Consider the following 13,488-nt stretch of genomic DNA (forward strand, 5'->3'; position numbering starts at 1 on the left):
TGGAGAAATACTAATATGCATTATTTTGGAGGGTAATAAGAGGGAAATTGAGATAAATTGAACAGTTATTAGTAGGTGGATATTTTGCTTATTGGTGCTACTGTAGATATGGAGGTCTAAAATAAACGCAGGGGAAATTTTAAATAGATGCCTACAGAATTAAATTGCACCACTGACGCAGGCCATCCACACACTCACAATTTCTCAATAGCTCTGCTCTGCTAGGTATCCATTAGTTATCACACAAGTATATACTAAGAACTGTTATCTCACATACACGGTGAAAGCCTGCACACCATTCTTGTTTCATGATACATTTTTGCTTTCTCTAGGCCCTTTGCCAAAGGGAGGACATGGAGGAAAGGATTACAACACTAGAACGCAGGTAATGTTCTCTGTGTTTGAGGGAGCTATTCTTAGTTTTAGTGAGGATTCGCACCTTTTTTTGTCCCTTTGGAGCTAGAATTTCATACATCAGCTGTAATGAACATAGCAGAAGGACCATATGTTTCACCTGTTGGCTGGAAATGTGTTGCAAAGATGTCCTGACACCTATTTATACAGTCTAAGGTTGTTTTACATAATGACATTTGCATCACATTCTTATTAAGAACGCAGCTGTGAGCGAAAAGCACACAGTTTGGTTGAAGGCTTGAACGTAACTGGATGCCCTTCTCCTCCAATCAAATGAACAGTATAGACAATGTTAGTGTTTAAGGTTCAAAATACTTTAAACATTTGAACTGAGATAAAAAGTTAGCAGTTTTAATCACATTTCCTGGTGCAAAATATAATGGCCCAAAGGTACTTTTCCCTTACAAGTTTCCCCTCAAAAAAAAAAAATTCCAGCCATCTCCAATGTCAACAATGAATCTCTAAAATCAATAAATGATATTTTCCTTCCATCTTTAATACAAAGAGCTCCATCTAAACTCCATTATCTTTGACTGATTACCCTTTCTAGCGCCTTTTAAGGAGAATTAACTGTAAATAAAACAGCTTAATTAGTTTTTTAACCTGAAAATACAGAGTACTTGAGTGACTTTTCAGCCCTGAGTAGCGTCTGTAGGCTTCCTCACAACATCAAGAACGGTACAGCAGCTTCTATGTTGCCTGAGGGGCAAAAGGGCACTCACTACTGCATGTAAGGCTTCAATGCTGTGAGCTCACAGATCAAGTCAGAGCCCATCTGGTTTTGGCAGTCTGACAGTAAAAGGACACGGTTGAATGGATCAATTCCCAGTGGAAATTTATTTTTTTGTCTATTTATTTTCATTTACCCCATATTTAACCAGGTAAGTGGGGTCAACAAAAAAAATGTAAAGGACACCTGGCCAAGACAGCAGCACAAAAAAAATTACAAACACTAATAACCACAATAAAAATATAGAAGTTGTAAATTAATGTGTCAAAATATTAAAATACTGGCGATACGTTGGTACAGTGGTTATCATTATCGCCTCACAGCAAGAGGGTCTCTGGTTTGATTCCAGGGTGTGGAGTCTGAATCCTGTATGGAGTTTGCATGTTCTCCCTTTGTCAGCATGAGTTCTCTGTGGCTACTCCAGCTTCCTCCCACAGTCCAAAGACATGCAGATTAATTGGTGACTCTAAATTGCCCCTTGGTGTGAATGTGAGCATGAATGGTTGTCTTTTTTATGTTTCAGCCCTGTGATAGTCTGGCGACTTGTCCAGGGGGTACCCCACCTCTCGCCCAGTGTCAGCTGGGATAGGCTCTAGCTCCCCCGTGACCCCTAATAGAATAATAGTTACGGAAAATAAGTGAATGAATGAATGGATATTAAATTACCAATGCACAATGACAAATACCAACCGATACATGCACCTTTGTACTTATGAGAGCTTTAAAATCAGGCAGAGAGACCACTTCCCTAAGTTTAAAATATTTTTGAAGACTATCTTGAGTAAAGGAGCAGAGCATATTCCGCATACTAGGAGAACAAGAGAACAAGATAAAAACTTTAGATCTCAGACTATAACTACAGTCAGATCTCTGTTTATCAGAGTGCACATGTATGATGGGACTTTACCCAGCGTGACTATGATAAATATAAATGAACAAATACCAACCTCTGAGCCTACAAAAGGTCAAAGATGGCAAACCAGCCCTGAAATAGAGCATACAGTGATGAGTGAGGGCTTTACAGTTGTGTACAATGATATGCGGTATCTAACATGTGCAAGCAATGTGCAGTTGCATCCATGCACAACACATCACCGTAATCCACAACCGGTAGAAATGTAGCAGAGACTAGTATTCTTCCAGCCTCAAAGGAGTAACGGGACTTGTTTCTTAAATAAAACCCTTATTTAAGTCTCAGCTTTATAAGATTATCAACCTGAGGTTTAAATGAAAGGGAGTCATCAAGCCAAAGTCTGAGATATTTGTAACAAGAGACAGCTTCTTCTCCTTAGCAGTAATAACATCAGGCGTGTTCACACCTCTTTTTACACCCTTGTGTATAATCACATGTATCATGTTATGTTGGTTGGCTCTAATAATTTGTTGGTGGCTTGGTGTTGAATGCAGGTACCTCAGCGCCCAGAGGGAGGCGACTTCTCTCCACGATATCAAAGACAAGTTGGAAAATGAGCTGGCCAGCAAGGAATCACTGCACAGACAGGTGAGGAATGGCTCAAATAACAAAGTATATCTGCAGCAATGAAAAAATAGTCATGTGTGATAGAGTTAAAAATCTTGAAATGTATCCAGTATGCAAGTGCCATAGATGCAAAACGCATATCTTAACTGATCTCCAACACGTGTTTTGGTGTGTGTGTCCAGAGTGAAGAGAAGAACAGACAGTTGCAGGAACGTCTGGATGAAGCCAAGCAGAAGCTGCAGCAGACTCTACAGAGGGCAGAGACGCTGCCTGAGATCGAGGCCCAGCTTGCCCAAAGGGTTGCTGCTCTCAACAAGGTACTTTGAGTCAGGGGTAATCACGTACTGCGCCTACCTGACCAGACAACCTGCCACTCTGGTTCAGTGCTGATAGTTAGATTTAGAGGCTGGGCTTTATTATGTATTCACTTTAACACTGCATATGTGCTGTCATAGCCTCTACCAGTTGATGAAATAATATAATAATATTAATAATTTTATTTGTATAGCACTTACCTAAACAAGGTTACAAAGTGCTTCACAAAGTGCATGAAACAAGGACAACAAAACAGTATTTTTTTTTTAAAAAAGGTTAAGAGCTAAGAAAAACAGTGTGTACAGAGGCAAAAATAGAACAAAAGGATATTAAACACCAAAGTATAAATCAGGTGTTACAAATGAAAGCTTTCCTAAAAATATGTTTCCAGCAATGATTTAAAAACGTGTTATGTACTAGCCAGCCTAATCTCCCCAGTATTCAAGGCCTTGATGGAAAAAGCCCGGTCGCCTTTAGTTACCAACCTCTATCAAGGGACAACTAGCGAGGGTAGGCTTGAGGATCTCAGGTCACGACTTGGAGCATAGGTAGTCAGACACTCAGCTATAAATAATCAGATAATTATGCTACTTTAAAACAAAAATCCCTCAGCTTTTATTTGGATATATATTTTTTTGCAACTTATGCATCACAACCAGGCATGTGGAAGCATCTGTAAATTGTGTTTCTTCTGATTTAGGCAGAGGAGCGCCATGGAAACTTTGAGGAGCGACTACGGCAAATGGAAGCTCAGCTGGAGGAGAAGAACCAAGAGCTGCAGAGGGTAAAACCTTTTTCCTGCTTGGCTATATTTCCCACAATAAAGAAGTTTTTCACTGCTGGAAAGATGGTCTTTTTAAAAAACTGGGCTGTCTGTGCAATAGAAAGATGCAAATACTTTTGCCTCTGGTGGTGAGAAATAGACAATGCAGTAACAGAATATTGGTTCATATCTGACTAGCGCTGCTTCGTATTAGAGTTTGGAGTGAGTTTAAGGGCTGTTTCATAGTTGTCGCATGCAACGCATACTGAACGCAAGCAACACAGGCGACACTTGAAAATGCAATACATCGCTCGCGCAATAGGGGGTAGCAGAGTCACCGGTACATTTTGGCTAGCTAGTACAACTAGCTAGTACTGCTGTAGCTAGCTAGTACTGCTATTTTATTAGAGTGCATTTCATGTACGTCGCTTGCATTATCACCCTCGCTGGCAACGCATGGTATTACACAATTCGCATATCAAAAAAATGGACAACACATTTTGAGACGCAAGCACGCATCATGGCGGCCAATGTGTGTCGATGCGTCCCAATGCGTTCGCGTCTGCATGTCTTTGCATCGACTATGAAACGGCCCTTAGAGAAAGGAGAAAAGAGAGGGGCGGGTCTCTCCACCCAATCCACTTCCTATACTCTTTGTGTCCATGGTGGTGGGCATATGAAAATGAGGAAATACATCTATAGCTTAAGAAACTGACAAAGAGTTAACAAAAATCCACCGGGCGACTCAAAAGGCATGATCCAAAGGATTTTTCCTGGGCTCTGGTAAGATGGAGGGAAGTCTACCACAGTTCATTTACACATACTGCCCACATCATTACGATACAAAACTGGTTGAAAATCTGCAAAGTGTCCCTCTAAGCAAAATTAGAGATTGCTGTCCACTTATTTTTATTTGAGCACCTCTCATATGGCCGTTTCATTTTAGGCGAGGCAGAGGGAGAAGATGAATGACGAACACAACAAACGGCTCTCAGACACAGTGGACAAGCTTCTGTCTGAGTCTAATGAGAGACTGCAGCTCCACCTCAAAGAGAGGATGGCAGCACTGGAGGAGAAGGTAACGAGAAGACTAACTAGTGGTGCCGAATGTTCTCTGATGTAAAGGAAAATAAGAAAAAGTGTTTTAAAAAAAGTGTATATTCATTCTTTTGCTGTGCTAGAACGCTCTGTCAGAGGAGCTGTCCAATATGAAGAAAATCCAGGATGATCTTCTAGCTAATAAGGTATTCACTTAATCATATGTTCTCATTTTTATTCTCATGTTCTGTGTGTGTGACAGACTAAGGCTTTTTTTTTAATCTTTCATCCAACTTTCAACAGCAATGTCTTTGCTGAGCCTTCTCATCATTGCTCAGGATGTTGACCTTTAATTCTTCATCATCCAAAATTTCCCAGTTTTCAACAATGACGCTTTCCCCTGCAAACAAGAGACGTGATGTTTAACAAATACTGTTGCCTTGGAACAAAAGCAAGTTAAAGTCTTGTTTCCTCTGTGCTTTAGGAACAGCTCCTTGCTGAGCTGGAGCGAATCCAACTGGAGCTGGATCAGCTGAGAGGCAGGCCAGGCTCTTCTTATTCCAGGTTAGCCACAACGAACCTTTAAGGGGAATTTATTTACACAATATGTCCTACATTTTCTCAATGCCCAAATAAGTCTCCCAAGGGATACTATATGTACACAGCCCTTTCTAAGCAGATTTTTGTTTACTCTCATTTAGTCGTGATGTACGTCCACTAAAATCTATTTTTAAAAGTGATTATTTATAGTGTACCTAGAGGCTGTTTTTCTGGCTAATGGATATGCAAATGACATATATATGGGTTATTTATATGGACACGGCTTTTTTAATGCCTTTTCTTATTCCCAGGAAAAGCTGTCTGTGTGATGATGTCATGATTTTACACCCAGGAAATGGAAACATTGTCGTCTTCAAGCACTAATATAACAAATGAATTCTGGATCTCACCATAGGGCGGGCAGCGTGAGCTCACTTCCATCCACCCTTTTTCGAAGATCTCTTCCAGGGAGCGCCTCGGAGCTGCGGTACCCCCAGGGTGGAGGCTCGCTCCCGTCGGGCTATGGCAACTCCTCCAGTGGGGTGGTGGTCAGGCGGACGCACCGCGGCCGGTGGGGGGGTCCTAGAGACGATAGTAACAAGGTGTTGATCTCACACTGAGGTGATGATGATATTGATGTTGATGTAATTTGTTATGAGGATGATAATCTCCTGCATTCTTCCCTTCCCAGTATGGAGACTGGGACAGTGGATCTATGCTGGGTCCTGGCTACGAGGGTGGGGAAGGAGGCTGCTCTGACGACGAGGACGACAGAGAGACTCTGTTCGGATCGGAGCTGCTGTCTCCCAGCGGACAGACAGATGTACAGACTTTGGCCATCATGCTACAGGAGCAACTGGAGGCCATTAACAAGGAGATTAAGTGAGTTTTATGTCCATTAGAGCGACTGGTATTTTGCCCTATATTCAATGAGTTTAAAGATGGTAACGCCTGAGCTCTTCTCCTCTCCTCTCAGGCTGATTCAGGAGGAGAAGGAGAGCACAGAGCTGAGGGCAGAAGAGATTGAGAGCCGAGTTAGCAGCGTAGCCCTTGATGCCCCACCTCTTCCACCCTCCTCGCTGGGAGGACGGGACAGCGTCGGGAGGGGATACATGACTCCCTCCATCACCTCCTCCACGTTGGCGTCTCCCTCACCGCCCAGTTCTGGACATTCCACCCCCCGCCTGCCACATTCCCCTGCCAGGGAGACTGACAGACAGGTAGTGTGTGAAAGCTGTCATACGGTATCAGTCACAAATGTGCCTCAGATGAGCATAACTTGGGTAGGAACCACTGTGTAAATTGACCCAACTCTTTCCACCCTGCAGAATAGCAAAGAGGGTGAAGAATGCAGAGCACTTGCCCTCATTGACTCCAGCCCTGCTGTTCCGCGAGCCCTACGACTGGACCGAATGACACACACTCACCCAGGAGCAGGCCTCGATGACCTCCGCGAATTTCGCAGGTACTCTCAAGAGTGTTTACTCATAAACAGTTTATTTGGCCAACAAACTAGCCCTCAGATGTCTGTGTCGATTTCACTTCCTGTTTTTCCTTTCCCTGTCCTTCCAGTCTCTCTGCTGATGGTTCCACCACTGCGAGTCAGGACTCCCTCCACAAGGCTAGCAAAAAGAAGAGCATCAAGTCGTCCATCGGTCGCCTCTTTGGCAAAAAGGAAAAGGGGAGGATCGGTGCACCTGGGCGCGAATCTGCCTCACTGGGTCTGTGAACAGATTGGACTACTCAGTCCAAGCTGAATTTTGTTGTTCAGCTGACAAAGATATATGTTTACAGTTAGAGAATCATCAACACTGATGCTAATAAACAATTCTTACACATAAAGTCATTATTACTTTTGACCTTTCTAGCCTCCACACCCTCTGATGACCTGGGCTCAGCTGACCCGTTAGGCCTGGCGAAACTTGGGACCGGAACAGTGGAGAAAGACCGCCGTAGCAAAAAGAAGTGAGATTAGTCATCTTTCCACACGCTTCTCATGTTATTCACAGATCTCTGGACCTTCCTGTGTTGATGCTGTTGGGTAGAGCATGACACTAACCGGACCTGGCCTGGGGCTCTGATCCCCCCATTGCCAGTCATTTAAAAAATACATTCCCTTGTGGTGCTGTAAGGTGCATATGTGGTATTTAACACCGCAAGTTCAATGTGATTTTCTATTTATAAAAGAGACAGTGGTAAAGTGAGATATGAAGAAATGTATCTTTGCCAAACGTCTGTTTTCCACTCTCCCTGCCAGGCACGACCTGTTAGAGGAAGCCTGTCGTCAAGGTCTGCCCTTCGCCTCGTGGGATGGCCCGACTGTTGTTACGTGGCTTGAGGTACGTAATGACACCAATGAGAAAATATACATATACAAGACTTTACAAGGGTATATCTAAGGGGTTGGGGTTCGATTTACTAATAGGTAGAGCTACATGGTCCGTATGCAACAAATACAGAAGTGACACTTAAAGCAAGGGTAGGCAGAAATCTGGAAATGGCAGAATTTGAAAATGCATACTCCTGCTGCAGCTCCTCCCTCTCTGTGCTAAGCCCCTCCCACCAGATGACCACGGGCAACTGTACCCCTTTCTGTCTCTGTTCATCAGACCACAAATAAGACAAGAAATAGCCACCCCACAGTCCCTCGGCCTCACTTTTTTGCCACTGTGGACTTCCTCTCCAGCAGCTCAGGCCACAGACCTTTGGAAAGCAGCTGTAACAGCTTGAATTCGGCCAGCTCAAACCCCCAGAGCCAGGTGTTACCCCAGGCTGGTGGCCTTACCTGTGGAACAGCAGCAGAAAGTTTGCTGATCCAGCTGGGAGTCTGGGCTGACCCGAGATTTGTGCTAGTTGGATTTGTGTTGCTACGGCTGCTAACTGGGGGTCTGTCTCTGGAGCTGCTGTGTGGTCTGCAGCAGCGGGGAGTGAGGTGGAGGACGCACTGTGATTTGAGGCTCTCGCTAGAGTTACCTACATACACGAGCACCTGAAGCTGAATCCATGACCCTTTAGCTTAACAGAGCACAACATTTTCTCTGAAACACTTTGCCAATATTGACACGTGTTTTGTTTACTGTCAGACTCTCTTTAAGACTTTTTTTTTTTTGAGAAGTCCATCTTCTTCTTTAGATTGATTTGCAGTGTAGGCAGTTGTTGCCAGTGCCGGAGTTTTAACTTTCTCTGCAGGATTCTCCGCCATTGACTCAGGCATTCACCATCTGAAGGGACATGCATGCTCAGCTGAATTTGCAGAACAGCTAATAGGAACTGCCTCTCTCTAAAATGACCTGTGATTGGCCAAAGTCTCCCATCACAGCCCAGATTTTCTAAAACCTTAAAACAGAGCCAAAAGGAGGTGCAGAAGTCTGGTGTTCTCTCAAACCACTTTGGAATTTGGCCCAATGAAGCCAACATAAAACCGCCTACCCCAGCCTTAAACATTGTTTTTTTTTGACTCACCATTTTTTGTCTCGTCTTCTTTCTGTGCATCTAGCTGTGGGTAGGGATGCCGGCATGGTATGTGGCAGCATGTCGTGCCAACGTGAAGAGCGGCGCCATCATGGCTAACCTGTCGGACACGGAGATCCAGAGGGAAATCGGCATCAGCAACCCTCTACACAGGCTCAAACTCCGCCTGGCCATCCAGGAAATGGTCTCCCTCACTAGTCCGTCTGCACCTGCAAGCACTCGCTCTGTAAGGCTCAGTAAAAAAAGCATCAGCATGTAAATCACAAGTCAAGGAAGAAGGCTGATGTTGCATTGTTCACTGTCATTACAGTCGACCAGTAATATTTGGATGACACATGCTGAGATGGAGTCTCTAACTGCTGCCACCAAGCCAGTAAGGATATTACATTTTGTATCAAATCACGAGAATTGAATATATTAGATATGTCATATAATTAATTGGTTATATTTTGGCCTCTAAGTGTTTAGTAAAATAACCAAAGGTCTCACATTAATAAGCTGCTTTCTTTTTCTTTGTCTCTGATTAGGCATGTTTGGCTACACCTTCCCCTTACTATTCCCTCAAAGTCTGTTTTGATGTAGTGTTTTTCCGACTAATTCTCACTCACTAACAAAACTTTTCCTCCCCTCTGCCTTCCCTCTCTTCTTCTCCATTCTGCCCTGACTCTGATTCACCATAACACACACACACAAACACACTCCCCACCTGGTGATCTTTCCCTCTCTTTGCAACTCTGTCCCTTTTTTCTTCCATTTCTACTCTGCCCGAATCCCAAGGAGCAGAAGGAGTTCAGCTGGGACCAGGTGAGTTCCTGACAGCTGTATGAACAAGTCTGGTGTTAGGTCAAGAGGAAAACAGATTTATTACTCAGGAAGACACTTTGGGGAGATATATGAAGACTTAATCATTTTTAACCACAAACATAATGTGTAATCAACACATTTAATGCCAAGCACACCCCGAAATGGAATCTGTAAGCTAGTAGGCTTACATAACTTATGATTCCCTTACCCTGATGCAAACTGGCAACTCGTGTGAACTCCAGTGTTCCCCATGTGTATTATTGTGCTGTAATAAAAACCAGAAGGGTTCTGGACAAAATTTAAATTATAAGACTTATCCTCAACAGTGACAGTGTGCTCAAAAAGTCCTAAATGGAAAATAAAAGAAACCTTTCAATCTAACAGCCCCACTTTCTAATACAGGGTTGCTGCATTCCTGTCATAAAAAGCCTTTAAAGTCCTTGCATTAATTAATCTAAAAATAAGATTAATTGGTTTTAAAATGTCTTCAATCTTTTAAAGTCATGGTAAGACTTGGAAAGTGGGATTTTATGAATCCCTTTCTTCCTTTTGATGTTGCATTGTAAAATCTTGAAATAAGCTCAGTCCATAGGGACTTGGGTTGGGAACCGGAGGGTCGCCTGTTCAAGTCCCCATCCGGACCAAAATATGGAGCGTGGACTGGTGGCTGGAGAGGTGCCAGTTCACCTCCTGGGCACTGCCGAGGTGCCCTTGAGCAAGGCACCGAACCCCCCAACCGCTCCGTGCACCTCACCAAGGGTAGCCCCCTCACTCTGACATCTCTCCACTTTGTGCATGTATAGGTCCTGTTTGTGCATGTGTGTGTCTTTCGGACCTGTGTGTAATTGACAAGCAAGAGTGAAGACATTGAATTTCCCCTCAGGGGGATTAATAAAGTAAATAAATTTAAACTTAATTGGCAACATCTATTTATTTTTTTTTTTTGTATATGTAATTTATCAAATGCTTCTCGCCCGAACTTACATTTTGTTTACCAAGATGAGAGATCAGAGCAGAGGATCCACTGTCTGCTACAGTAGCTAGCTGTCACAATACTCTGGACGACATGGGGAATTGCAAATTCCATGAAAACTGGCTACTTAACCAAGATTTTAGTGGCACAGCTGAAACCAGTACAAGGCAATTCATTTGAGGCTCAATGCATTGTAAGCAAAAACAAAAATAAAAAATCAACTCAACACGATGGGAATCAAGGTAGTGGAAACCCACATGCAAAGTGAGAAACACAAACTCGCCAAGTCTGTGAAAAAAATCATGTTCCTCCTCCTCTTCCTACTACCTCTAATGGCATTCATTGGGATCAGCCTGCGGCATGGTTAGCAGCAACCAATCAGAGCTGAGAAGTCTCTAATGCAGCTGTCAGTCATATCAGTCACTTTGATCTGCAGTCAAACTATCAAACTCTGCAGTGCTGATCGAATGTGAATCAAGATGCTGGTACAGCACAGCCTATTTCTCACCTAAAATATATTCAGAAATATATTTTAGTGTACTGTTAAGCTGTAAAATGAGAACGTTGGTCCAGCCGGTAGGTGGTGCTCAGTACTCCTAATAACTGTATCCAACATGGTGGCCAGGTCACAAACTTTCTCATTTTACAGCTAAACAGTACACTAAAATATGTTTCTGAAACATATAACACATAACACATAGACAATGCTGTAATGGTTTATTGATTTGTATTTGATTAGCGCTGCCTAGTTTGACACTTTGACCGCAGTTCATGGGCTGTGATTGACATGATTGACAGCTGCTTTAGAGACTCCTCGGCTCTGATTGGTTGTTCTCGTTCACATGCAGCATAGCCTATAAGAGGTGCTGCAATAAAGGAGGCAGAGGAGTATGATTTTTTTCCACAGATTATCTGTCTCATTTAGTGCATGTGAATATAGAGACAGTTTCAGCAAATATGAAGAATGTTATTTTTATAAAAGTTGTAGCTTTGAGCGATTGCATGATACATACAGCACAGTGGTGTATGGGAAGTAATGGGCAGGAGAGACAGCTGTGGACTAAAGTACTACTCGGCTCTACTCACACACACCTCCCCTCCATCCTCCAGATCCTGGCCTATGGCGACATGAACCACGAGTGGGTGGGAAACGAATGGCTGCCCAGCCTGGGTCTGCCCCAGTATCGCTCCTACTTCATGGAGTCACTGGTGGACGCCCGTATGCTTGATCACCTCACCAAGAAAGAACTGAGGGGCCAGCTGAAGATGGTAGACAGTTTCCACAGGTCTGAAAGAAAGATTCTTGGGTTATATTGAATATTTTTACACATCATTTCTCTACCTCTTCTTTGCACCAATTTCTTGAGTACATATATATATATATATATATATATATACCTGTCAGCTTTGATTAAAATTAGATCAATGTGTGCTTCTCACTTACAGGGTGAGTCTTCACTATGGGATCATGTGCTTGAAGCGCTTGAACTATGACAGGAAGGAGCTGGAGAGGAGGAGGGATGAGAGTCAACACCAGAATCAAGGTGAGGCCATGGTGGTTAAAGGGTACGCTCGGTATTTTTCAACATGGACCCGATTTTCACGTTTTGATGTCTGAATGATAAATGGGAACAACAGTTTTTGAATTCGGTCCAGTACTGAGCAAAACCACTGTGGTGGACAGTGGCAAAACAGGCTGCAATGTAATTACTCAGGGCATGTTTGCACTGTCGATTGATTCATGATTGGTTTTGCCAGTGATAGGCTCAGATTGTTGTTCTCAGTGTCTGACAACATTATGGAAAAGATACCAATGGCCTTTTTGTTAAAGAGTAAGATCCTTTTTGTTTACAGTTCCCAAATGGCAGTCACCAATTCCACCAGACTCTACTTGTATAGAGACAGAATATATTCATATATAACTGGGTGAATTAAAGGTTTATTTCAACCAAATCAAATTTTGTTTCTGACATCCTTCAATTAAGTGTGTTTTACGACAACCCAGTCTCACTCCGAAGTCGTTGAAATCTGGCACTTGGGCAGTGACTTGCTCCGATGAAAAAACCTGTTCTTAATTGCTGGCATGATATGTGGGTTGTAGCTGTTATGGTTCAACTGCCCCGGGAGGCGTCAGGGGGAAACGCAGCGGGACAAGAACGAAAATAAGGCGGCGAAAGTCCGAGTGAGGCGGGTGGGAGGTGTGGTGGATGGGTCCAGCACACACTGACTTTCACCTGAGAGAGTGGTGTTCTTGTCCTGTAAGATTCTAAAGTCAAACCCTGTTATTTTGTCCAAAACCTGACCATGTGTGTTTGTTGTTGTAGGGAAAAAAGTCAATATGCGGTGTTGTACTGACGTAGTGCGTTTATTTTGAAAGATACTGTATTTAAACGGTAAATTTCCTGGGAAAATGAAAGTGAATTGTGAAAGAAGACAATGCATGTAACAGGCATAACTTGACACAGTGTCCCAGAACGTCAACAACCAACGCACCCTGGGTACCTTGCACGACTTTTCTGGACATGGAACGTCCATGACCAAACGTCCATATGTGACAAAGTCGGGGTGAGAATGCGTTGTTTGAATCATAAAATTACTGGGAGTCTGATGGGTTTGACATTGACGATTTTGGGGCTAATTCTGGTTAAACAAAAAGGATGTTACCCTTTAACAAAAAGGTGTATCTCTGTAGGGATCCTTTCAGACACTTAAGATAATAATCTGAACATGTCAGTGCCAAAAACAAGCACTTTCATTGTTTCGCTGCTGCCGCCTGCAGCGGTCTCTCCCAATACTGGATCAGTGTCAAAAATAGTTGTCTCCTTTAGTCACTTAGACACACAACACAGGAAAATAGGATCCAGGTTTAAAAAAAGACCAAACGTACCCTTTAATAACCAAATCTTCCCTTCAGTCACAACATCAGAGCAGTAAGTCTATTGAACTGGTGATAACTGCCT

The 13,488-nt window shown here is 43.2% G+C and overlaps 1 protein-coding gene across 5 annotated transcripts in view; it reads left to right on the forward strand.

The window, feature by feature from the left end:
- Positions 1 to 13,488, forward strand: part of LOC125880902 (liprin-alpha-3-like) — a 37,264-nt gene that overhangs the window by 19,417 nt on the left and 4,359 nt on the right. For 3 of the 5 annotated variants that reach the window (XM_049563722.1, XM_049563725.1, XM_049563723.1), the window contains 19 exons: positions 333 to 385; positions 2,552 to 2,645; positions 2,807 to 2,941; positions 3,640 to 3,723; positions 4,649 to 4,780; positions 4,884 to 4,946; positions 5,225 to 5,304; positions 5,696 to 5,882; positions 5,972 to 6,162; positions 6,257 to 6,500; positions 6,609 to 6,745; positions 6,853 to 7,001; positions 7,149 to 7,245; positions 7,538 to 7,619; positions 8,777 to 8,977; positions 9,062 to 9,124; positions 9,529 to 9,555; positions 11,639 to 11,814; positions 11,975 to 12,072. In XM_049563722.1, the coding sequence (XP_049419679.1) occupies positions 333 to 385; positions 2,552 to 2,645; positions 2,807 to 2,941; positions 3,640 to 3,723; positions 4,649 to 4,780; positions 4,884 to 4,946; positions 5,225 to 5,304; positions 5,696 to 5,882; positions 5,972 to 6,162; positions 6,257 to 6,500; positions 6,609 to 6,745; positions 6,853 to 7,001; positions 7,149 to 7,245; positions 7,538 to 7,619; positions 8,777 to 8,977; positions 9,062 to 9,124; positions 9,529 to 9,555; positions 11,639 to 11,814; positions 11,975 to 12,072 (2,293 nt within the window). Of the gene's footprint in view, positions 1 to 332; positions 386 to 2,551; positions 2,646 to 2,806; positions 2,942 to 3,639; positions 3,724 to 4,648; positions 4,781 to 4,883; positions 4,947 to 5,224; positions 5,305 to 5,695; positions 5,883 to 5,971; positions 6,163 to 6,256; positions 6,501 to 6,608; positions 6,746 to 6,852; positions 7,002 to 7,148; positions 7,246 to 7,537; positions 7,620 to 8,776; positions 8,978 to 9,061; positions 9,125 to 9,278; positions 9,494 to 9,528; positions 9,556 to 11,638; positions 11,815 to 11,974; positions 12,073 to 13,488 lie in introns of those variants that run through there. The other 2 variants (XM_049563724.1, XM_049563726.1) reach the window with 2 other exon arrangements.

Source organism: Epinephelus fuscoguttatus, linkage group LG20 (genome assembly GCF_011397635.1).
Source record: "Epinephelus fuscoguttatus linkage group LG20, E.fuscoguttatus.final_Chr_v1".
NCBI lineage: Eukaryota > Metazoa > Chordata > Actinopteri > Perciformes > Serranidae > Epinephelus > Epinephelus fuscoguttatus.